We start from the raw sequence: 26331 nt of genomic DNA, 5'->3' as shown, positions 1-26331 counted from the left end.
GTGCTCGTCGAGCAGGCTACTTTGTCGTGGATGGTGACAACCTTCTTGAGAGCTGATCACGCTGCACTTGTCAACGCAAATGGAGAGACTTCCATCTGCCCCCGACAAGGTGTAGATGGCATTAACTTAATCTTGTAGTCACAGTATTTGTGTGACATGATTCTCTTGTCAATTATGACATCCCAAGATGTTGATGATGAGGGACTCAACAATGCTAAGGTGGTCCAAGACACCCAGGTCAAAGCAACCTGTTAAAGCACAAGGAATCTACCTTGAACATTCATTGCCTCCTATGCAATGCACGACAGCTGCGAGGTAATGCAGCAACTGCAGCAGCAGCTCCCCAATCCGCAACCCCTACTAGGCCAACAGAGACTTTTAAACGTTTGTGTCAGGTGATACACGCAAAGATTTATCAGCAAAAGTGTTAAATCTCATGACTTTTATCCAAATGTGCGTAACATTAAAGTAAATAATATTTAACCTAAGACTATTGGTTGTGTATTATTAGAATAAAAAACACCTTGCGGCAATAACATATAATCTTATCGAGCTGAGCAGATGTGTGGTGATTTCTTTTGAACTTATAGTCCTTTAACATCTTTGGACTATTTTTACTGTGCCCATGGTCTGTTTTTTTTAATCAATTATGCTATTGTTTGCACTGTTGTAACTATATATTGTAACTATGTGATATTGTGCAGGTCTTGTAGCTTTAGTTTTTGGTCTTGTTAGTCTGGTGGATTTGGAGCCCCTTTCCGGGGAACACGCTAAGACGATAGCGTGATATTAATACGCAGCAGCCTCTCCGGACTCTGGATTGGGGATTGCCAAACGTTACGTGGATTTTCTGGTGTAGTCTGTTTTGTCATATGCTTTTGTGATATCATTCTGGAGGAACTTTGTCTCATTTTTTAACTGCATCGCATTTGTGGTTTCTAAATGCCAATAAACTGAATCTGAATCTGAGATGAACAAACAAGAGGATCAGATCTACTATGTATACAGAGCTACTCCATGCATCTGTAGAAGAGGAAATGTTCCTTATGGTTTTCACATGACGTAAACGCCTATCAACACAACTTTATGTTAGGTATTAACTTGGTTGCTCTAAACAGTTTTAACTCAGGGCACAATTGCTCTAAACCTTGTGCCCATTTGTGCCCGGGGTCATAGACCTTAGCCAAGATATATCACCTATCCAGCTGTCAAGTGCAACATTTTGTTGTACAATTCAATTTAAGAAAATGTATATTTTATTTATAAAGAGTCACTGATCCAGCAAATTAAACAAAATGGAGATCTTTCTCTTCAATGCAACTTGAAGTTAGTGGGATCATAAGAAAGTAATAAGGGACTGGCCAGGGCCTCCTTCACCAATTCTTCCTGCAGCTTACTTGCCATGAGGAAACAGAACTAGGTTCCTCAGTGCACTTCTGTTTTGCCGCCCAAGTGTCCTCTACCCACATGAATCTTGCAAACCCAAAAATACCACTTACTCAATTCTTCTCAAGTGATTCATTTGAGGAAGCACGTTGAGAATCATCTCTATCCCAGCATCTCCCAGCTCATTACCGTGCAAGCTGGAAAGAAATAGAAAGAGGGGAAAGTGAGTGACAACAGAGGCTTGCGGACAAAAGGTGAATAACTTGGCTTATTTTAGATACTTGCTTTACTTCTTCCAAGTGCCGGCAGGTTCCCAGTGCAGAAGCCAAGGGGCTCGCTCCCTTCACACTAATACTGCAAGATGTAAGGCTGGAATCACAAGTTTAGTTCACATTAGAAGTTTCAAAGTAAAGCAAAGTTTTAATTAAAAAACATGATTGTACACCATTGTAATGGATAAGTGCTTTACTTTGAAGAAGATCTACAGCTTTGAACACCGAGCTCCCCAGGGTACACCCCTTTAAGTTACAACAAAGAAAGCATCATAAGCTTTGCAAAGTAGTGTTTCTGAATGCATGACCTACAATCAGCGACTGCATGTACTGCCAGTACATGTGAACAGGTTCAGACCTATGTCAGTGCCCCAAAAACACTAGAACCTGGCAAATTGCAAACTTCATGGAATTTGGATTAAGATCCCAATTTCCTTTATACTTGATTTTTTTCACTGAAATGGAGTTGCCAAGTGCACAAAAACAAATGACTGGAAATTTGATTGCACCCGTTTTTAACATACTAAATATACTCAGTGGCTATTTTTTTTAGGTACGCCTGTACACCTGCTCGTTAATACAAATATCTAATCAGCCAATCATGTGGCAGCAATTCAATGCATAAAAGCATGCAGACATGGTCAAGAGATTCAGTTGTTGTTCAGACCAAATGTTAGAATGGGGAAGAAATGTGACCTAGGCTATTTTAACCATGAGATGATTGTTGGTGCCAGACGAGATGGTTTGAGTATCTCAGAATTACTGATCTCTTGGAGTTTCCAGGCACAACAATCTCTAGAGATGATAGAGAATGGTGTGAAAAACAAGGAACAACCAGCTCTGTGGGTGAAAATGACTCTTAATGAAAGGTCAGAAGAGAATGGTTGGACTGTTTCAAGCTGACAGGAAGGTGACGGTACTCACAATACCTCGTGTTACAACAGTAGTGTCCAGAAGGAGAACTCTGAATGCACAACACGTAGCAGCACCACTAATAAAGATGCCACGGAGTGCATGTGCTCAGCTAATATCAAGTGAAAGCCAAAACTGGGGCATCCTTGATTTCAGAAGATATTATAAAGCACTTTAAGAGGCAGTAAAACCTAATGATCATTTTTCGTACCTTGAAGCTTACCAGATAGGCAACAACTCTGACAGTCGTGTGCTGTGACTACAGATGAGGGGTGGGAAGTAAAGGGAATGTAAAGGGAAAACTCATGAGTCTTCCTTAGAAGATCTGCACCCTAAGACAGACCATGATCATGAGTGGTGCTGAGCCTCTGCAAACACCAATACCATTGATTCCCAAACCAAAGGATCTGTGAACTGCAGTTACCAACCGCTGGCAATAACATTTTACAGAAATTAAAATTACAGGGAATGATTTTCAACAGATAAACCAATATTTCTGGGAGGTGCTTTAAACAATGGAGGCTCTTCTACTTTTAGCATGACGTTGACCCTATTGAACCATGATCCAATTAAGTAAATTATATATGTGGTGTGCTTTGATGACATCATTAGATGGGTCAAATACTATCAGAGTTGGAAATAATATTTGAGTTGGGGTGAATCAGGCCAGAAGATGCCCAGACCAATTTCCTGAAAGGTAGGATTTCCTTTGGAAGTGAATGCAAACATGTAGAAAATTGTGTGATGTGTTACTTAGTCACAAAATATAGGTGCAAATGGATGTAATTAATCCCATATCCAGGTTGAAGCGCCAAGCATTCCAATTTCAAGGCAAACAATTATAAAAGCGTAGTGTTAGCAAACTCTTACATAAGTTTCTTCAGGCTGTTGACTCTAGGAATAACTTCTGACAACGTTTGAGCAAATTTGTCCTCATACTTCCTGCTTTTGAACCTACAATTGAAAAGGCACTCAATATACATTTTTGTATTGATTTACACATACAGTATAGCATCTTTTATTAGACAGTATTACCCTCTGATCACAGAATTTGCTTTCTCCCTCTTTGGAATGCTTCAGGTTAGCTTGTCACACACAGCCACTCTCTCAAGTCACAGGTGGATACACTTACTGGGGATGGTAGTGTGAGAAGATGGAGATCAGTGACAGGGAAATCAGGAAGTCAGGGACACCCATTCTGGTTTAAATTTCACAACGCTCTCATCTCATGTCATTGTGGCTTGTTTCAAATATAAACCATTAATTTCCTTAAACAGCTTTGTGGCATTTGCTTCAAAACAGGCTGGTGTCATATCTTAAGGGCCCAAACAAATAGTTGGTGGGGAAGCAGTGTATGACAATAGTAGCACTGGCTGTACTCTCATGATGGCTTCCTTGACACACCAATCTATGGTACAAATGAAGAGAAACAGGAACTTGGCCCATTTATTGAGACTTTTCAATGCCCAAAAATAAAAACATGCAGCAAATTATGGTGGATGTTACACTAGAGAGATAGTTTGTGCTCAATCAATGTGATTTAGTTGGAGCTGGTCACTCCCTGCTTAAAGAGGCAGCCAGCCAATAATTAATGCTAGCGGAAGTCACTGGAGATTGCCTTGCATCTCCCCTTTGACCAGCAGCAGTTGGTGAATGAATACCACCTTCATTAGATTTATCCTCAAGGCTTTCTCAGCAACGCAGTACGCCCCCTTCCTCCTTTAAGAGATCATGTAGAAAATAAGGCTGCTAAAGTTCATGGTTGTTTCACCTTGTGCTAAAAGCCAAGCGATTCAATCTTTCTCTGATGGATTGTTACCCTATATCGAACAAGATTAGTCCGCCTCCGTTCAGTTCTAATGATGGATCATTAGCCTGAGTCATAAACTCTTGCCAAACATGCTGCCTGAGCTGCTGAATACTGCCAGCATTTACTGGTTTCATCTCAATCACCTTCTGGTTAAATCAGACCCCTCCACACCATCGTATCATTCACCATTTACTACCAGTTTGGCTCCCAGAAGTTCAAGGACAATTGCTATCAGATATGGAAAACAAGGAGGCAGTGCTACATGCCATTTCACTGAACATGCCTGGTATATTACAATTGTGGGAGGGTGTTTACCTGCTCCTGGCCAATGCACATCACCAAGGAGAGAGGGCAGAGCCAACTTTCAGAACTCTATCAATCCCAGTCTTAGCAGGCCAATGAAGAGAGTGCCCCCAATTCTCCCTTTCTTCTTTCCCCTGGCATTATTTCTCTGTGCAAGGATCTATCTAATGGTGATGGTATCTGGACTTAATTCCATCAGCTTAAATACTGTTATGTTGCTTCGAAACAACTTTCAACACCATTGGTGTTCCGCAGAAAACGAGAAGGAAGGGAAATGACCGGCATTCAGATACTAGCAGATTAAAATACAGCCATTGTTCTGACCAGTGAATCTTCCGCCAATCAAATCGATCATCATAGGTGTGAAGAATGAAAAGCTGAAAATGGCAGGGAAGGGAAGGAGTAAATGTCAATTAATGTTATACCACAAAACTGGAGAGTAAAGTGTGGGGGCTTTCCAACTAAATTCAAACTCCAGTCTGCTATGCAAATTTTTGCAACAGATACACCCTTAATGTTTCATAGAACTTCTGAATGGTTCAACACAGGGATAGGCCCTTTGGTCCACAACTTTGTTATTAACTAATTAAACTGGTAAAGTCTACTGAACTAATCCCTTCAGCCTACACTAGTCCATATCTCTCTACCGTATGCACATTTAAATACCCATACAAATTTCACTTTGTTTGAGGAAAGAATTATAACGTTTTAGTGATCCTGGCTTTCTGAACGTCTCGAGAGCTTGGCCACCTCCATAAGGCCTCTCAAAGCACTGGAGAGATACCACCAACACTCTCCCCATCCACTGGCAAACCAATGGATGGACTACCAAAAGAAGCTGCAGAGAATAATGGACTCAGGCCAATACATCATGGATACATCTTCCCCAAAATTGGTAGTATCTGCAGGAGGGAAGAAAGCAACATTGATCATCAAAGATAACCGTAGTTGAGCCATGCCCTCTTCTTGCAGTTAGAGGTATAGAATCCTATTGTTCCATGCCACCAAGTTCAGGAACAGCTACCTCTCTTCAACTATTTGGTTACTGAACTTACTTTCAGATCCCCAAACGTTACCGTACAGCAGCACTATGACCACTTTGATGAGAACATCTGCAGATGCCGGAAATCCAAGCAACGCTCACACAATGCTGGAGGAACTCAGAAGGTCAGGCAGCCTCTGTGGAAAAGAGTAAACAGCCAACACTTCAGGCCGAGACCCTTCATCAGGACTAGAAAAGAAGCTGAGGAGTTAGAGCAAGACCTCCCCCCACCTTCCTCTGACTTCTCATCTTTCTTTCCAGTCTTGATGAAGGGTCTGTTGACTGTTTACTCTTCCATAGGTAATGCTGGCCTTCGGAGTTCCTCCAGCATTTTGTGTGTGCTGCTGTGACCATTTTGATCACTTTGCAAAAAAGTGGACTTTGTGTTGCTTTGTTCTAATTTTGTCCATTTTTGTAAAAACTAGTGTATAATTGTGATTAATTTATGTTTTTCTAGTGAGTGCTGCTTATATGATGCTATAAACCTGTGCAATGATGTAATTGTGCATCTGACAATAAACTCAACTTTGACAACATACTCACAAAGCAGGCTCTCAATTCCAATCCCCGGCAACAGAGGACAGAGAAAAAGCTCCAAGGATGTTCTCAAAGCCTTGAAAAATATGTCCTTACTGCTCATCCCTGCTGCTGTAAGTGCTCAGATTGGAGGAAACGCATTAAGAATCTCAAGTGTCTCATTAGGAAGATCTAGAAGCCTGGTGAAAAGATTGAGTGGCCACTGTGAGGGAAGGTCAATGGGAAGGACGGGTCAGGTGAATGAAGCAGCAGTGCTGGGGAAGGGCAGGAGCTGAGGGAACAGATGGAGAGAGAGAGGGAGCTGGGGCCAATGAAGTGACAACGCTGATGGAGCATAGTGGTAAAATTATTCTTTGTAAATAATATCCTCTGTGTTACACTCTTCCAGACAGATCTCAGCAAGTTGAAAGAAGGGGTAATGAAAGCTCAGTGAAATGGGGAAGGCATCTGAATGGTATTTTATGATGGTTTTGACATGTGAATAATAAGTTAAAGGAAAGCCCCGGCCAGAGGACGGGGATGGGGAATTCTATTAGTTGAGAAAATAATTTCGGACTGCAAAATGCATATCTTTGAATTCAGACTTTGGGTTGTCTAATGTCCTTTAGATTTTAGTATGTGGAGAAATGAAAAGGATGATCAAAGAGTCTGCTTAAACTTCCATCGTAACTGTTTAGGCTTTGGTCTGTGGCCTGTACACTGGGCTTTCTGTTACACCAGCAACCCAGGATGAATGCCATGTCTTTCCCATGCTTTCAATCCAGGGTAGTGCTGGGCACGGAACAGACCACTGAATGTAGATTCTGATTCAGCCTGGAATGGAATTCACTAGTGTAAGCATTAGACTCATAACCGGCAAGAGGCAATAAGGAGAGACTTTACCAGCGCTAATGCTGTCACCCCTTCTGGATAAAAAGAACATTACTTCAGAATGATTTAACATCCATTTAGGTAAAGAGGAGTTTCTTCTCTCAGAGGGACTTAAGTCTTTTGCATTCTTTTCCCAAGAGAACTTTGGAGGCCAACAATGTGGGGAATCAAGTGTAAAGGAGAACAGGCAGGAGAGTGGGAAATCACAACCAGGAGCAGGTCTGTAGATGCTGGAGACCCAAAGCTACACACACAAAATGCTGGAGGAACTCAGCAGGCCAGGCAGCATCTATGGAAAAGAGTGAACAGTTTATGTTTCGAGCCAAGACCCTTCATCAGGACTGAGAGAGTGGGACTTGGACCAAGTTCAGCCATGGTCAGAGCAGGCTGAAGGGCATTACTACACTGACATCCATTCCCACTCTTATCTTCCAGTGTTAGAACATTGAACATTGCAGCTCTGATGTTATGTTACTCTTTTAATCTACTCTGTCAACCTAACCCTTAACTCCTATATAGCCCTCCATTTTTCTATCATCCACGTGCCTATCTCAGAGCCTTTTGAATATCCTGAATGTATCTGCCTCCACTACCCCCAGCAGAATAAAACCATAAGACACAGGAGCAGAATTAAGCCATTCAGCCCATCGGGTTTGGTCCACCATTCCATCATAGCTGATCCCAGATTCCACTCAATCCCATACACCTGCCCTCTCACTATACCCTTTGATGCCCTGACCAATCAGGAAACGATCAACTTCCACCTTAAATATACCAATGGACTGGCCTCCACCGCAGACCATTCCACAGATTCACTACTCTCTGGCAAAAGAACAGTCCTGATCTCTATTCTAAAAAAGTTGCCCCTCAATTTTGAGGCTGTGCCTTGTAGCTCTGGATACCCCCACCATGGGAAACTAGGAAACATCCTCTCCACATCCACCCTACCTAGTCCTTTCAACATTTGGTAGGTTTCAATAAGATCCCCACCCCCCTCAACAACACCCCGCATTTGTCTAGTTTCCAGTGAATACAGGCCCAAAGCTGACAAACACTACTCTCAGGTTAACCCCTTCATTCCCGGACTAATCCTCGTGGATCTCCTCTGGACTTTTTCCAGTGACAACACATCCTATCTGAGATATGGGGCCCAAAGCTGTTGTGACACCGTGGGAAAGGTTTCACTGCTGATGTGATGGTCTTTCTGTACAAGCAGTGTTTGGGTTACGGTTAGAGATAAAAGGTGTTTTGGAATGTGAGCCACCCAATCAGGGGAATGGGTTTTTGTGACACTGGTGTGAGTTGGAACCTTTGTTCGGCAGGAGAAGAAGAGAGAAGATGCTGGAGAGAACCCGTCACAGGATTTGAGCTGATGGGGGGCAGCGATTCGATGGAGCATCGGAGAACATGTATGACTTGGAGCTGAGCTCCAGCTTGTCTACGTTTGGCTGTTCAATTATAATGGGCCCTTTTTGTTTCTTCCCCTTCTTTTCTTTACTAACCCTTTAGTTAAGATTCATAAATATAATTCCCTTAATTGTCTGCACTGTACTGTCTGTAATTTCTTGGCACTGAGTTGTAACCGGGTAGGAAATTACACAGCTTCCACACGCACCAGGTTTGGGATGGGAAAAGGTTTGCTGGGACCTCAGTGTGTCTTCCCTAGACTTATGCAGCCAAGGAAACCAGGTGGGTTTTGTTAGAGTGAATTTTTGTGTTTAGGTCATTCACACTTAGCAAATGGCTTCGGCTACCATTCTTCTGTTCCTTGACAAAGTGCTGTGGATTGAGTTCAAAACAATGCATTTCCGAAAAGCAGTGAATACCAGGCGCTGCTGACACCGTAGTTTGACCAGATGCTGTAGTTTCGAAGACAGTATAATTTATACTTTATAACTGTTCCAAGTGCGTAAGTGCTGCACTCCCCTGATTTCTAGTATTTGTGACTCGCTTCTTTCTGCTTTCACTGTTTTCCCTCCTACACCCCTGATATAAATGGCCTGTCTGGTTGTTGGCAAGGGTAAGTCTGTTATCGATACTGATGCCCCTGTGTCCACTAATGTATTGCATTGCCGTCCCCCTAATATTGCTGTTGTGTACATTCACAGGTCACCAGCACTGACAGTGGACCCCACCGCCACGTGTACATTCACGGGTCACCAGCACTGACAGTGGGCCCCGCCGCCACGTGTACATTCACGGGTCACCAGCACTGGCAGTGGGGCCCCGCCGCCACGTGTACATTCACGGGTCACCAGCACTGACAGTGGGCCCCGCCGCCACGTGTACATTCGTGGATCACCAGCACTGGCAGTGGGCCCCGCCGCCACGTGTACATTCACGGGTCACCAGCACTGGCAGTGGGGCCCCGCTGCCACGTGTATATTCGTGGGTCACCAGCACTGGCAGTGGGGCCCCGCTGCCACGTGTATATTCGTGGGTCACCAGCACTGGCAGTGGGGCCCCGCCGCCACGTGTACATTCACGGGTCACCAGCACTGGCAGTGGGGCCCCACCGCGACGTGTACATTCACGGGTCACCAGCATTGGCAGTGGGGCCCCGCCGCCACGTGTACATTCGTGGATCACCAGCACTGGCAGTGGGCCCCGCCGCCACGTGTACATTCACGGGTCACCAGCACTGACAGTGGGCCCCGCCGCCACGTGTACATTCACGGGTCACCAGCACTGGCAGTGGGGCCCCGCTGCCACGTGTACATTCACGGGTCACCAGCACTGACAGTGGGGCCCCGCTGCCACGTGTACATTCACGGGTCACCAGCACTGACAGTGGGGCCCCGCCGCCACGTGTACATTCACGGGTCACCAGCACTGGCAGTGGGCCCCGCCGCCACGTGTACATTCACGGGTCACCAGCACTGACAGTGGGGCCCCGCTGCCACGTGTACATTCACGGGTCACCAGCACTGACAGTGGGGCCCCGCTGCCACGTGTACATTCACGGGTCACCAGCACTGGCAGTGGGGCCCCGCTGCCACGTGTACATTCACGGGTCACCAGCACTGACAGTGGGGCCCCGCTGCCACGTGTACATTCACGGGTCACCAGCACTGACAGTGGGGCCCCGCCGCCACGTGTACATTCACGGGTCACCAGCACTGGCAGTGGGCCCCGCCGCCACGTGTACATTCACGGGTCACCAGCACTGACAGTGGGGCCCCGCTGCCACGTGTACATTCACGGGTCACCAGCACTGACAGTGGGGCCCCGCTGCCACGTGTACATTCACGGGTCACCAGCACTGGCAGTGGGGCCCCGCCGCCACGTCTCTTTCTGCCCCAAGAGGCGCCGTTACTAGCTCTTTGATCTGATCGACAGTCAGACTGGCTGCTGATGGGGTGAGTGACTGGGTGTCTGCTGTGACCTTTGCCTGGGTTTTCCCCATTCCTTTTGGACACTGTCTCCAGCCATATCCTGATAGGTCACAGCTGTAGCATATCAACTCCTTCATCACCTTATACCTGGTCCGGCAGTCCTTTGCTACGTGCCTTACTTGTCGGCACCTAAAACAAACCCTTTGTGTCGTTGTAACAGCTGCCACATTACGATTTCTCTTGCACTTTCTTTGGTTTATCTCACTGGCCCAGGAAACTATCGCAGAGTAGGTCGACCCCACTGTTATGCCTAAATCTAAAACTTCCTGGTGGGCTGAGCTCAGGCCTTCCTTCAGCATTTTCAGGAAGACTGGGTCATCCCCCTCTGGATTATCCAACCCGGAATACTCCTCATATGCTCGATATTTACGTTCTGCATAATCCATGGCTGTCTCATCAGTCCTCTGGGTCACTGCTATTATCGTTCCTCAGCTACTCTCACCTTCCCCCAGCCGCTGCCTCACTTCCCCTTTAAAAGAGCGATATCTTTCTTCATTACTGGCGCTTTTACCAACACGTGTATATCTTTAAGTTGCATCTGGTGAACTTCAACCATTTCCTCAAGCTTACACCAGAATTCTGAATTCCCACATGCGACTTTAAGTGAGGGCAAATCAGACAAAATGCTCTGTTTCTCCTCGGGGGTGAAGGGCTTATGAATGGCTGTAATCACGGTCAAAGGCTGGTTCAGATCATCAGGGTTCTCAACCTGGCGTTGCCTGACCTCAATAGGTGCCATTCTGGTAGATCTATCTGGGTGAAACCTTTCCCTGAGATATCCCCACCCTAATTCCCACGCTACACAAAATATTAAAGATGGGTACCAGTTAAACAGCACGTACTTAAAACCACAGAGTATGTATTCCACAATCTGCCACTTTTGAGTACCTGAACTCATGATGCCTGCTGTCTTCCTTTGCATCACACTTGCAAATGCAGACACTAAAATGCAGCTCCCCTAACGAGTACACACGCCTCTACTCTGGCATCTCTAACCGTCGGTAACCACCTTTCACAACTGGTGGCTCGGTCTCACAAAGTTAACACGCAAAGTTTCCTCACTTACATAAACACACGTGCACGCGCACACACCACCTTCAGCTCTCTGCATTCGTGATACCTCATGTTCCTGTGAACAGGTCCAAGTATGAATGCTATTTTAGAAAAATACTCACCAACTTAAGACTGCTAGGATTGCTGGCCACACGATGGGTCACGAAGGCGTCCCACTCCTGACACCAAATGTTGTTGCGTGAATGAAGTCACCGGAGAGAGAGTTACTGGTAGATACAAAGCAGCTTCTTTATTCGAGAAAACAAGGTTCAGCAGGCATCATATGGACGGAGACACTTTCGGTGGAAAGGTCTGCTGGCCCAGTGTGGGGCTCGGTATTTATTTGCTAAACACAAAGGGCAATCCGTATTTACAAAGTATAGACAATGCTTTCTTTTGAAGCTACATACAAAACTTTACACCTTCTGACTTCATCCTTTCCTCCTGACGCCCACACATCTGGGCTGGTATTCACAGCCTTTCGGAATGCAAGTTAAATCCACAATACATTTATTTGGTATATGACGTGCTAACATAGAGGACAATTCATATTTATAAAGTATAGATTACACTGTCTTCGAAACTACAGCATCTGGTCAAACTATGGTGTCAGCAGCGCCTGGTATTCACTGCTTTTCGGAAATGCATTGTTTTGAACTCAATCCACAGCACTTTGTCAAGGAACAGAAGAATGGTGGCCGAAGCCATTTGCTAAGTGTGAATGACCTAAACACAAAAATTCACTCTAACAGGTTTCACTGTTGACACTATTCCCAGTGCGGGCTGACTAATGTCTTATAAAGGCTCAGCATTAACTCCTTCCTTTTATATTCTATTCCCCTTGAAATAAATGCCAGCATTGCACTTGCCTTCTTCACTACAGACTCGACCTGTGAATTAACCTTCTGGGAGTCTTGCTCGAGGACTTCTAAGTCCCTCTGCACTTCCGATGTTTGAGCCTTCTCCCCATTTAGATAACAGTCCACACTATTGTTCCTTTTACCAAATTGCATTATCATATGTTTCCCAACAGTGTGTTCCATCTGCCACTTTTTTGCCCATTCTTCCAATTTATCTAGGTACTGCTGCAATTGCTTTGCTTCCTCAGCACTACCTACCCCTCCACCTGTTTTTGTATCATCCACAAAGCCATCAATTCCGTTATCCAAATCAATGACAAATAATGTGAAAAGTAGCGGTCCCAATACTGACCCCTGTGGAACACCATTAGTTACTGGTAGCCAACCAGAAAAGGCCCTCTTTATTCCCACTCACTGCCTCCTGCCTGTCAGCCATTCCTCGGTCCATGCTAGTATCTTTCCTGTAATGCCATAGGATTTTATCTTGTTAAACTGCCTGTGTGGAATCTTATCAAAAGCCTTCTGAAAATTCAAGTAAATGACATCCACTGCCTCTCCTTTGTCCACCCTGCTTCTTACTTCCTAAAAGAAATCTAACAGGTTTGTCAGGCAAGATTTCCCTTGGAGAAACCATGGCACTCACTCCTGCTCCCTGACACTCACGGACCTCTGGCACACCGCTCTTGTCTTCCACAGTGAAGACTGATGCAAAGTACCCATTGTTCATCTGCCATTTCTTTCTCCCTCATCACTTCCTCACCAGCATCATTTTCCAGTGGTCCAATACCAACTCTCACCTCCCTTTTACTCTTCATATTACTGCGAAACATTGCCATATTCTGCTTTATATTATTGGCTAGTTTGCCCTCATCTTTCATCTTTTCCATTCTTGTAGCTTTTTGTTGCCTTTTGTTGGTTTTTAAAGCTTCCCAGTTGTCCAACTTCCCACTCACTTATTCTACATTATATGCCCCTCCCTTGGCTTTTTTGCAGTCTGTAACTTCCCTTGTCAGCCGTGGCTGCCTACCCCCATCATATGAGGACGTTTTCTTCTGTAGGACATATCTATCCTGCACCTTGTGAACTATTCCCAGAAACTTCAGCCATCTCTGTTCTGCTGTCCTCCCCACCAATAACCTCCTGTAATGCACCTGGGCAAGCTCCTCTCTCATGCCTTTGTAATTCCCTTTATTCCATTGTGATACTGATACATGCCAGTTGTGCTTTCTCCCTCTTAAATTACAGTATGAATTCAATCACATTATGATCACCGCCTCCTAAGGGTTCCTTTACATTAAGCTCCCTAATAAGATCTGGGTTATTATGCAACACCCAATCCAAGATAACCTTTCCCAGAGTAAGGAAAAGCACAAGCTGCTTTAAAAAGCCACCTCGTAGGCATTCAACAAATTCCTTCTCTTGCAATCCAACACCAATCTGATTTTCCCAATCCCCTTGCACACTGAAGTCCCCCATTACAATTACTACATGCCTCTTCTAGCTCCCTTTGCAATCTCAACCCTGCATCTTGGCTCCTATTGGGAACCCTATATATATGATTCCCATAATGGCTTTTTCACCCTTGCAATTTTACTACCTGTACCAGGCTCCACCCACAAAGACTCAACTTTCTCTGATGCTACATCACCTCTTTCTGAAGATGTAATTCCATCTCTTACCAATAGAACCACCACACTATGCCTTCTTGCCTGCCTTTTCAATACGGAGTCTTTGACGTTAAGCTCCCAACTATGGCCTTCTTTCAGCCATGATGCAGGTGACCACAATGTCATACTGACTAATCTCTAATTGCACCATGGGTTTGTCCACCTTATTCCCAATGCTACACACATTTAAATACAGCACCTTCAGTTCTGCATTCTTCACCATTTTGAATTTTGCCTCTGTGGTTCAATTTAACTTTTTACTCTGTCTGCATTTGTACCCAATCAATGGCTTGTCCTTTCTAACATTCATGTTACATCCACCATCTACTTGCAAACCTGCTGGCTCACCCTCAGCTCAATCATCCCCCTGCCATATTAGCTTAAACCACTCCCAGCAGCTCTAGTAAATTTGCCCGCAAGAACATTGGTCCTCCTCTGATTCAAGTGCAACCTGTCCCTTTTGTACAGGTCCCACCTGCCCCAGCAGAGGTCCCAATTATCCAGAAATCTGAATCCCTGTCCCCGTTCCAATTCTTCAGCCACATCATTCCATTCCTATCTGCACCGTCGCATGGTACAGGCAGTAATCCCAAGATTACTACTCTTGAGGTTCTGCTTCTCTGCTTCCTTCCTACCTCTCCGTATTGTTGATCAGGACCTCCTCCCTTTCTCTACCTATGCCACTGGTACCAAAAAGTACCACGACTTCTGGCTGTTATTCTCCCTCTTCAGGATATTGTGGACACATTCAGAAACATCGCAGATGGACCCTGGCACCTGGGAGGCAAACTATTATCCGTGTTTCTTTTTGACATCCACAGAATCGCCTGTCTGACCCAATGACGACAGAGTCCTCTGTCACTGCAGCCTCTTCAGTTCCTTACCCTTCTGAGCCACAGGACCGACCAGACTCAGTGCCAGCAGCACGGCCTCTGTTGGTTCCCACAGGTAGGTCATCCCCACCTCCCCCAACAGTGCTCAAAATGGAGCACTTACTCTCCACAATTTCCGCCATCTCCAACGGGATCCCACCACCAAGCACATCTTTCCCTCCCCCCTTTCTGCAGGGATCGCTCCCTATGTGACTCCCTTGTCCATTTGTCCCCCCCCCCACCGATCTCCCTCCTGGCATTATCCTTGCAAGCGGAACAAGTGCTACACCTGGCCCTACACCTCTTCCCTCACTACCATTCAGGGCCCTAAACAGTCCCTCCATGTGAGGCGACACTTCACCTGTGAGTCCGTTCAGTGTTCCCGGTGCGGCCTCCTGTATATTGGTGAGATTGGGAGACTGCTTCGCTGAGCACCTACGCTCCATCCACCAGAAGAAGTGGGATCTCCCAGTGGACACCCATTTTAATTCCACTTCCCATTCCTATTCCAATATGCCCATCTCTGGCCTTCTCTACTGTTGTGATGAGGTAACGCTCAGGTTGGAGGAACAACACCTTGTATTCCATTTGGGTAGCCTCCAACCTGATGGCATGATCATCGATTTCTCAAACTACTGGTAATGCCCCCCCTTCACCATTCCCCATCCCCATTTCCCACACTCACCTCATCTCCCTGCCTGTCCATCGCCTCTCTCTGGTGCTCCTCCCACCTTTTCTTTTTTCCATGGCTTTCTGTCCTCTTCCATCAGACTCCCTCTTCTCCAGCCCTGCATCTTTTTCACTAATTAACTTCCGAGCTCCTTATTTCATCCCTCCCCCTTCAGGTTTCACTTATCACCTTGTGTTTCGTTCTCCCCCCAACTTTTAAATCTCAGCTTTTTTTCTACAATCCTGCCGAAGGGTTTCAGTCCTAAACGTCGACCATTCACTCTTTTCCACAGATGCTGCCGGGCCTGCTGAGTTCCTCCGCCATTTTGTGTGTCTTGCTTGGATTGCCAGCATCTGCAGGCTTGTTTCTAATTGGATTACTTATTGTTGAGAGGGACAACTGCAGGGGTGCTCTCCACTATCTGATGTTCTCCCTTCCCTCTGCGGACAGTCACCTATTTATCTCTCTCCTGTAGCCACTGTCTATCACTGCTTCACTTTCCACAGAAGCCGAAGGTCGAGCTGCATCTCCAGTTCCCCAATACCGTCTCTAAGGAGCTGCATCTCGATGCACCTGGTGGAATGTTTCATATACCCGCCACTCTCTGTATAAAAAAAACTTACCTCCGACATCTGCCTCCCTTCCCCTTATACTTTTCAACAGTCACTTGAAGTTATGCCCCCTTATATTAGCCCTTTCTGCCCTGGGAAAAAGTCTCCGGCTGTCCACGCAATCTATGCCTCTTACCACCTTGTATACTTGTTAAGGATAATTTTGCAAAGGTTCATTTCTGGTCTAGAGCATTACTCAATAAGAACACCAATCAGCACTTCCTCATCCAATTCACTCCAGTTCCAAATTTCCAGAGCTACCGCAGAATGGTAAGCATCATTTTGCCGCGTTGATGTCTGTTCCTCATTCTCCAGTCTCTGCTCCCGCGGACCAGAAACTTCTCATGAGGAATGCGGCTTTGAAAAAGTTAATGACCTGTGTCACCCAGACCGACACAGACTGTACTTCAGGGGATCTCGGCAGCTTCTTTGAAGAGGAATAAACAGCCGCATTTCGGGCCGAGACCTATCACCAGGATCAGGTCCCGATGAAGGGTCTCGGCCCAAAACGTCGACTATTTATTCCTCTCCCCAGATGCTGACTGACCTATTGATTTCCTCCAGCATTTTGTGTGTGTGGCTCTGGATTTCCAGCATCTGCAGAATCTCCTGTGGGACTGTACCGCAGGAGCTGCACTGGAAAAGTGAGGCTCTCGAGTGTACGTAATGACAGAAACAATAAATTCCTGCTGTAGGTTATCCGCATTTACTTACACTAAAATTTCTATATTCTTGCATGTGCCCAAGACCGTAACACATTCTAGGTCCAGGGCACAACCTCCAATATCCACAGACGCACAGTTGGTTCCGCTGTTTATAACAAAAGTTAGAACAGTTATATCTGTTGGTGTCAGTCTGAAGTTACGCAGCTCAAACTTGTATCGTAACTGCGATGCCACATCCCTTGCCAGGTCACAGTCCTGCGTCTCATACACACAATGGCAGAGCTCAATGATCTTTGGTCCGGTAAGGTTGGTGGTGGCCAGCTTCCGCAGATTCAGTAAGATGGCCTTCTGCTTCTTTTGCACCCACATCTCGTTCTTGTTTGCCAGGACGCTGAGGAACGACTTACACTTTTTCGAAGCTAAGCCAGACAGAAATATGTGATCAGCATCGGCAAACTCATTCTTTGCATCGTTCCTCCATGTCCATTTGGATTTAAGGTAAAACTTGCTTTTTATCATTTGGTCGGTTGTCTGGTTGTCAATCATTTGGTGAAGTGCAGCCAGGAACTCTTGGAGCGTCAGGTGGATGAAGGCATATCCATTCTCTTGGTTGTGGTCAATCGTCTTCACTTCAAACGTAGAAAGAAATCCAAACGAGGAAGCAAATGTGGTGACCTTCTCAGAAAGAAGGTCTTTTAAATAAAACACAGACTTGCCCTCCTGCAGCCCTTTAACTGCAAGGTTGCACAACCCATGAATCTCTTCTCTGTATTTGTTTAGCAGCATGTTTTCAGTCTGACCATGGGCCTCTGTATTCTTGGCATCCTTGTTTAAAAAAACTGTTAGCATCTTTATGTAAAATTGCGTCATTGTATGAGGTAGCTTGGGTTCTAAAGGGCTTTGAGAAAACAAGTGTTCAAGACAAAGGAAGACAACCCAGCACAAGGCAGGGATGTAGCACATGTTTAAAATTTTCCCATTCTTCTGTAGGTGAGAGATAGACTTATGTTTGTGTTCAGTATCTTCAAAGAAATGGCCGGCATATTCTTCGATTTTATACTGGTTAAACCCTGAGACTTCCCCTACATGGCCCACAACATCCAAAGGTAAGCAGAGAATGTCCTTGGGCCTGGAAGTTATGAGAACTGTGCATCCAAGAAGCATCTTCCCAGTAAACAGGCTGGAAAATAACTCTCCCACTGATAGTTGTGCATTGGGGTTGCTAGTAACAGCCGAAGGACAGATAGAGGCTTTCGCTGAAAACTCATCAAAGCCATCGAAAATAATCAAAACCTTCAGTGGGTTTCCTACTATAAACCTAAATACAGCATGGGCACTCCTTTCTGGTTTCAGGAACAAATCGAATAACAAAGTCTTCAGATCAATGTTCCTATCGATTAAGTTCAGTTGACGAAACTCAAACAGAAATACATACTGGAATTGACTGATAGCCCCTCTAGTCCACTCGTAGCAAATCTTGTGCACAAACTTGGTCTTCCCAGTTCCTGCTTTTCCCAGCAGGATATTGACTTTGCAATTGGAAATGAGTTTATTGTTGAGAAACTCTGCTAAGTTTGCAACTGTGTCCTCATTTTCCTCAATCCCATGTGGACTGAGCACATCATCCCGGCTAGCATCTATTCTCTCTCTGAGTTTGGTCACACTTCTGTCCTTCATGTTTAAACTCCGAAAAGTTTGAGCAAGGGTGACTTGTTTCATTTTTCCTTTTGCAATTCTGGCTTCGTATTTCTGCGCGATAGTCTTTATCATTAATGCTCTGTATTCCTCAGCAGAATCTGTCAACGGAAAACAAACAGACTTTTGGAGTTTGAAAACTGTTAACTACTTACCCATAGTTTTAAGATGATTGACTCAGTAAATATGAATGGGGAAATCAATAAGGTGGAAACTGAGCAATCAAATCCCATGTTCATTTCTTTAAAGCTAACAGTCTCTAAGTAGGAGGAAAAATGAAATCAAAAGTCTTCAAAAATATTCTGATGTTAGCTTCAATTACTACTTCATCTTTTCCCCGGTTGAAAATCTATCTTAAAAGTGTTAGAAATTGGCATTTTTTCCCCTCTCGTAAAGCTCTCTACAAGGTGATAAAAATCCCTGGGAATGACAGCTCTGACCAGTTCTCTACTGATGAGAAACTGGAGTTCAGTTTGGAATGAAGAAATAGTGATGATGAGACAGTTATCCAATCAAGAGGGTCTAGATAGTGTGAGTGCGAGTCTGTATTCCTTGGAGTATAGAGGAATGAAAAATCCCAAGGGAGCTCACAAGGCTAGACATTGAGATGTAGGAATGTTTTAACTAGTGAGAGAGTAACAAAAAAGGGACATTCTACAGCCTTAACTTAGAAGTTAATGGCACAGAAATTTCATATCTCAGAGAATGGTGAATCTCTGGAATTCTCTACCTGAGGCTGGTGGAGGTCAGATCATTTGATAGTTTTTCCACTGAAAACCTTATCTCCTCTTAAATGTCTCTGCTGTAAGGAGAACGACACCACTTTCCCCCACATTACAAGGACCGGTACCCCTGGATACCATTCTGGTAAGAACTTTCCTAGGTCCTGACATCCACCTTAAGGTGTGGTGCCCAAAATTACACAGTGTTTTGTAAACATAAAATGTAAATTTCTACCTGCCCCAACTCATAGTAACAGGGTCACAGAACACTACAGAACTGAAACAGGTCCTTTGGCCCATCTAGTCCACACTGAACTGTTATTCTGTCTAGTCCCACCAACCTGCACCTAGACTATAGTCATCCATACCCCTCCCATCCACGTACTTACCCAAATTTCTCTTAAATGTTGAAATCAAACCAGCATCCATCACTTCTCCTCACTCTCACCACCCTCTGAGTGAACAAGTTCTCCCTCACGTGCACTTTAAATATTTCACTTTTCATCCTTAACCTACGACCTCTAATTCCAGCATCACCCAACCTCAGTGGTAAAACCCTGCATGCACTTGCCCTATCAATACTCACATAATTCTGCATACCTTTATCAAATCTCCCCTCATTCTTCCACGCTCCAGGGAATAAAGTCCTAACCTATTCAACCTTTTCCTATAACTCAGGCCCTTATGTTTTGGCAACATTCTTGTTAATTTTCTCTGCACTCTTTCAATCTTACTGATAGCTTTCCTGTAGGTAGGTGACCAGAACTTCACACAATACTCAAATTCGGCCTCACCAACATCTTACGCTACTTCCACATACACATTCCAACTCCTGTACCAATTTGCCAAAAGTTCTCTTTATGACCCTGTCTAATTGTGATGCCACTTCCAAGGAAATCATTTCAAGGAATTAAACAGTTAATAAGGAAAACAAACAAATTTGATTTCAAAACATGAGGTTAAAAGAGACCTGAAATTGCCGGCAGGTTCAAATATTCTTCTCCTGACTGGTGCAGAATTTGGTCCATTTCTACAGGGTCAGGGGTTAACACAGCTGGGGTTCCCTTGGCTGAGGAATCTGACTTGGGGATTGCTGTTTTCCAATAATTCACTGTAAAAGGAAAAGGAGTTTGCATTTCAGACTTAAACATACAAGAATCCATTATGAAAATCTTGATTAATACCGTTAAAATTATGACTTCAGTTCCCTATCGCCTCTGAACACACAAATGATGATTTCCAGAGCATTGTACCTGCATCCTGGTCCAGTTTTGTATTCCTCTGAGTGTGGAGGCAACAAAATAAATGGATGGATGGTTAAAAAGTCAATCTCAGTCAGTGGAGTTAAATACACCAGGAGGTCACGTCAGTATGTTGTACCTGCCTCTAAAATTCACTCTACTGACTTTTCACTCCAGCAGAGATGAATTCCTAGCCAATAAACTCTAGAAACTTCCTATTTTCTCTGTAATTAATCCAGATATCACATCTACAGTGAGACAAGCAAGATAATGTTTACAGTCCGGACTATCCGTTCCATCAAATGGCCACTGAACACGTCTATTATTCAACCAACTGCATGCTAATCAGTTTCGCAACTGTGGGGGTGTAATCCTGTAGCTATCTGAGCACTTCATCACCTTGTGAAATGTCACCGGTTTTCAAGATTGTGCACTGAATGAAGGGTTGTCAAAACAAACAAGATAGCTTGATTCTAATTGGAACATTAGTTCCATGTGACGTGAGATGAGCTCCTGATCATATCAAGTCTCTAATGCAACACAGGCATGTAGGCTTGGGTCAGGTAATTCCCACAGTTCTATCTATTCCCAATGCTGGATTCCAGTGACATATATAACTTCGCATTATCTTTAGCCTCTCCATTCTACACATTCATTACCTTTAGCCCTCCTGCTTACCAGTTTTTGCTTTTTTCACTCCAGAGGGACGATGGTTCTTTAATTGGCATGGAGGTCGTTTTCTTCCTCTCAGTAAAGGAACTGAAGCTATATAAATTGTTAATCACAGTACAGCAATTAGAACAAGTGGAATTATTTAAATAACTAGCAAATACTTCAAAATTGTTCATGTACCCTGTTTTGTACTTTAGTTAAGTACTTATGGAGCAATACACAATTCACAACATGTTTTCGATTTGGTACAAGTATGATGCAGAAAATATCCCAAATTAGGTCTCAGCTGTGCTCTACAGTTGCACTTTGATCTCCTTTTTGTATAAAGTTGTGAAGACTGGAGTGTGAAGTCCAGGCTAACAATCTATTGAGGGAGTGCTGGATGCTGGAGGTGCCAACTTTCTTAAGTAATCTTAAAGTGAGACCCTCTCCAACCTCTCAAGTGGATTCACAAGCTCCCCTAGCATTGCTCCGTGGAAGAGCTTGGATTTTCTCCCTAGTGGTGACTCTCTGGCAACATCAGTTGGAAAAGCAATGAACTGAACACTTCGCTCTGCATTTCCAAACACATACAAGGGTTTTGCTTCTTTGCTGTGGATCTACCAGTTGCCAGAGGCTGTGGATCCTGCTAAGGCTGGAAATGTTCACCATCTATGACGTAACATTATAAAAGGAGATGAATATTAGCTTTATCACATGTACATCAAAACGCAGAGTGAAATATGTCATTTGTATTCAATCAAATCAGATGGCAGCCCCCAAGTGCCGCCACACTACTGGTGCCGACATAGCATGCCTGCAACTTATTAACCTGTACGTCTATGAATATGGGAGGAATCCCAGAGCACCCGGAGGAAACCCAGGCAGTCACGGAGAAAACATACAAACTTGTTATAGATGGTGGGGTGAATCGAACTTCAATCTTCCAGCTGGCAAAGTGTAGAGTGACTGCACTAACTGCTACACTACTGTGCTGCCTCATTTATGAAATAAATAGTTAGCTTCCTTTGCAATATGAAGGGTTGTACATGTTATCTCACCCAACAGCATGGTTTCATATCTTGGTAAAAATAACTGGGACTGAGCACCATACTGTTGCTTTAAAGCCAAATCCATTATATTCATTAGTTTTGCAATTTTTCCTTTGCAACTGATTCATGTAATTCCATTTGGACCAATTTATTTTAAGTGTTTCTGTGGCTGAAGGATTGGTTCAAGTTAACTAGTGAATGGCAACACTCCACCATAACTGTCCAATCTTTATTCCTTCTTGTATAGTTTGGAGCAGTTAAAGGAGATAAACCAGATACAAAACTGTTTCATGATCACTGCAGCATAGAGTTAACAAAACCAATCTCAAAGTATACCCCAATCCTGTTGCCACTTATTGAGGAACAGGAAAAAAATAATGATAAGCACAAGAGATTCTGCAGGTGCTGGAAACTCAGGGCAACACACAAAATGCTGAAGGAACTCAACAAATTGGGCCGTACCTAAGGAGGGGAATAAACAGCTGCTCTTTCAGACCAAGACCCATAATCAGAACTGTTAAGGAAGAGGGAAAAAGACATAATAATTCTCCTCTTCCGCACTTTCAGGCATCCCCCTTCCTTTCCCCTCCTGATGACGGGTTCCAGCTAGAAACATCGACTGTTCATTCCCCTTCGTGGGAAAAAAGTAACATTCTTGCCATCATAACTAAAGTCTTCAGAATAATTCTAAGTCAGATCACAGAATGGAAGGACTAATGGGGTTCATCTCCCCATCAATCATCCATTATTTTTTCCCTTTTACAAATCTTTCCTTTGATTTCCATTATTACCATTTGCACTTGATTCGACTTCAGGCAGTATCGCAGAATCAGCACTGGTTTCAGTCTGGTCCAGGTGTACCAAATCTGAGGAAACAAAAGCACAGTCACGCTGGAATTTTACATTTCACATGCCAGACGAATCAGAGGCGTAGCCCTGATGAAGTATCTCCAGATACAACCAGTTGGAACACACCTTCTGGAAAAGCTGATAGGTATCCCTTTCAAATTTTACCCAAGCCAGATGCTTCTGAACATGGACTTTTGTACCAGTACCATTCAAGAAGAGAGCTTCAATATATTTTGGTCACGCTAGGAATCAAACCAAACAGTTACTGGAGATGCATATAACAATTTTAAAGGACATTACATAAGCACCATTTGCTGTGCTCTTGATTTCATGTAGTCTCTTTCAAAAGTGCATTTTTTTGTTAAGTTTCCTGAGGCATTGATCGCTACCCTTTTTGAGCAAGAATTCAGTGATCTGAATTTTGATCAAACTTATATACTGGGATCTAACTTTCATCTCTCCTGCCTGTTTGGAAAAGCGTGGATTGGGTTATCTAACCAGCATCAAATGTTAGCTTAGCTGAGTACTAGGCGACTAACTGTTGCAGGCCTCATCAGGAAACAGAAAGAATGCAGACTGGTGAATCAGAGATAGGTTTTTAATGGTGAGGGTAAAGCTTTTCCAAATTCAGTCTCTGGCTCTGATGATACTGGGAAAACCACACTTCCCTACCTGAAGCAGAACAAAACGGAATGGGAACAGAACAGCATAAGGTTTTAATAGTTAACATTTTGGGGGCAAAGTTTTTGAGTATTGCTTGTTAAATGTTACATAGCAGAAACAGGGAGCTGTGGTTATGGCCGGATTTTTTTAATGTCTAATTGTAAGAAACTAATAGAAATGATGAGCCTGCGTCATTGTGTCATGGTGGTTAATGGCAATAAGCAAAACAATTAGATTCACCTGTATTTCATTCACATTTGGGAATCCTTATGTTGGAATCAGAATCAGGTCTATTACACACATACATACTTACACATTACTGTGCAAAAGTCATACCGACATATAATCAGCATCAGATGTAATATCGCTGGCATGTCGTGAACTTTGTTGTTATGCAGCAGTAGTACACGACTCGTTAGCTAACTCTGCTGACAGCCACGTGATTCAGCAGTGAGAAGGCCACCTTTCATAAACAATACATGACCAGGGTCGATATGATTTGGGGTTCAACCAGACAGGAAAGTCAGGATGTTCCAAGTAAGGAAAGTAGATTGTACCAAATGCTGTGTAAATACAGTCCATACACTGTTATCGGTAGCCCAGAAACGACAGGTCACACACCACCATAAAATTATAATGAAAGTATATTTACCAAATTTTCAACTTCAACAAAGTGTTAGTGAAAAAGAAACAATAAAATAAAAGGGCCCATTACAGTTAAACCAGTCCAATGTGCACATAAACATTGGAGCTCATTTCCGGAGTAGTTAGGTGTATCGATTTACTCACACGCTGGACCCACGGTCTGAGTGAAAGCATCCACCTCATTCCAAACTTTTGTCAAAGACCATCTCAGGGAGACTCTCTCAGGAATATTGGCCCTGCACAGAGCTCTTCTTGCAAACTGGGACTCTCCTTCCAACGGCATTCTGCGGCATCTTCCCCTGCCCCCTGCTCTGCAGCTCCCACCAAAAAAAACCCAAACCAGACTACTGTCCTTTAGAAACCTGATCCCTCCCAGCTCTCCCGAATCTTCCACTGGGCAGGAAGTTACAATTGGGTGACTCAACATTCCTAAGGTGGACAACACAGATCCTTACCTTTAGCTGAAGCCAAAACACTCTTACCAGCAGGATACTCAGCTTTTACAGAAAACTCCTAAAATCAAAAACATCGCAGCATAGCAGTAGAAATCTTACCTAGGGCATTACGTTCTCCCCTCACCAAAAACAGTCATGTCCTCATGACTTTGGAACTTTTAAACCATTACTAATAATAGAGTATTCAAATGAATTTTGAGATTTCAAGACCTCCCAATCCATTTGTAAATGAAAGTGAGGTATCTCACCATGGGAATTGACATAACACTCTGATTCTCATGTGCATCCTCTGCCAGCCTGGCTGGGGGTTTCCTGTCCCTCTGAGACCTCCTTATCTCATCTTCAGCTTTTTATCCATTTCAGCCACTCCTTGTGGCCTTTCCTGTCTACGAGAGGACACCACCCCTGTCTATCACTTGTACATTTCAGCGGCTCAGGTACCCCTGCCCCATGACTGAACTCCGCCTCCTTCCATTTTCAGCATCCGCTGGTGCTAAATGGTGAGACCTCTCTCAGAAAGGAAGTTTCATCAGTCACTCTAGCTACTCCTCCAGGACGTAATATGACAGGTTTAGACTGGGAGTAACTTCCAGTTCCTCATTTATGCTCTAAATTCTGCTTAGTAAGAACTTGCACCTTCTCAAACACAGCTCTGAACACTGGGTGAATGGACCAGGATTTCAGAGAATTCTCTCCATTTCTCTCCTTTCACGCACCCATGAGCCTTCTCACAATGAGTGTATTTGTTCCTGAAAGAACGGAAGCTACACCTTTTTCAACCAGATCTGGGCAGACCAACATGGCAGTGTCAATAGTCTCAGTTACTCTAACGTCTGCTTCCGAAGACGCCAGATTCAATGACAAGTAACCACTGTACAGGTACTCATAAGTCGAAGCCCCCAAATATCAAGGGCGCTGAGTGCCCTTAATGGGAATGCGTCAAATACCGGTTGTAAAAGGGAATATAAAGATGAGTCACCTGAGAACCAGTGTCAAGTATGGATCTAGCATGAACACCTTCAATCTGTATGGAAACACCAGAGCTCGGTCCCACAAAGCCTTCAGCAAGAGTGTTTTACACCGTACCCTTGACATACTGATTGGAACATATTCTCTCCAAGACACCAGCCCGTTCCTTTACTAGGTCCCACCGTAGTTTTGCTTCTTTTCTTCTCCATTTGATTAACTACATATTGATGAAGTTTTAAAGAAGGCAAGACAGCGGCTATACTTTATTAGGAGCTTGAAGAGATTTGGCATGTCAACAAATACACTCAAAACATTCGATAGTTGTACCGTGGAGAGCATTCTGACAGGCTGCGTCACTGTCTGGTATGGAGCGGCTACTGCACAGGACCGAAAGAAGCTGCAGAAGGTTGTACATCTAGTCAGCTCCATCTTTGGCACTAGCCTACAAAGTACCCAGGACATCT

The 26331-nt window shown here is 44.2% G+C and overlaps 1 protein-coding gene across 2 annotated transcripts in view; it reads right to left on the bottom strand.

Moving 5' to 3' along the window:
• nlrc5 (NLR family, CARD domain containing 5) overlaps positions 1–26331 on the bottom strand; it is a 219569-nt gene that overhangs the window by 158866 nt on the left and 34372 nt on the right. For both annotated transcript variants that reach the window (XM_073069838.1, XM_073069837.1), the window contains exons 3-9: positions 23078–23152; positions 21262–21348; positions 20313–20453; positions 16975–18721; positions 3441–3524; positions 1672–1755; positions 1500–1583 (exon numbers count right to left, since the gene is read on the bottom strand). In XM_073069838.1, coding sequence (XP_072925939.1) covers positions 1500–1583; positions 1672–1755; positions 3441–3524; positions 16975–18721; positions 20313–20453; positions 21262–21348; positions 23078–23152 — 2302 coding nt within the window. The remainder of the gene's footprint in view (positions 1–1499; positions 1584–1671; positions 1756–3440; positions 3525–16974; positions 18722–20312; positions 20454–21261; positions 21349–23077; positions 23153–26331) is intronic.

The sequence above is a fragment of the Hemitrygon akajei genome, chromosome 17 (genome assembly GCF_048418815.1).
Source record: "Hemitrygon akajei chromosome 17, sHemAka1.3, whole genome shotgun sequence".
Classification (NCBI taxonomy): Eukaryota; Metazoa; Chordata; class Chondrichthyes; order Myliobatiformes; family Dasyatidae; genus Hemitrygon; species Hemitrygon akajei.
This window is presented reverse-complemented; position numbering and strand designations above follow the sequence as displayed.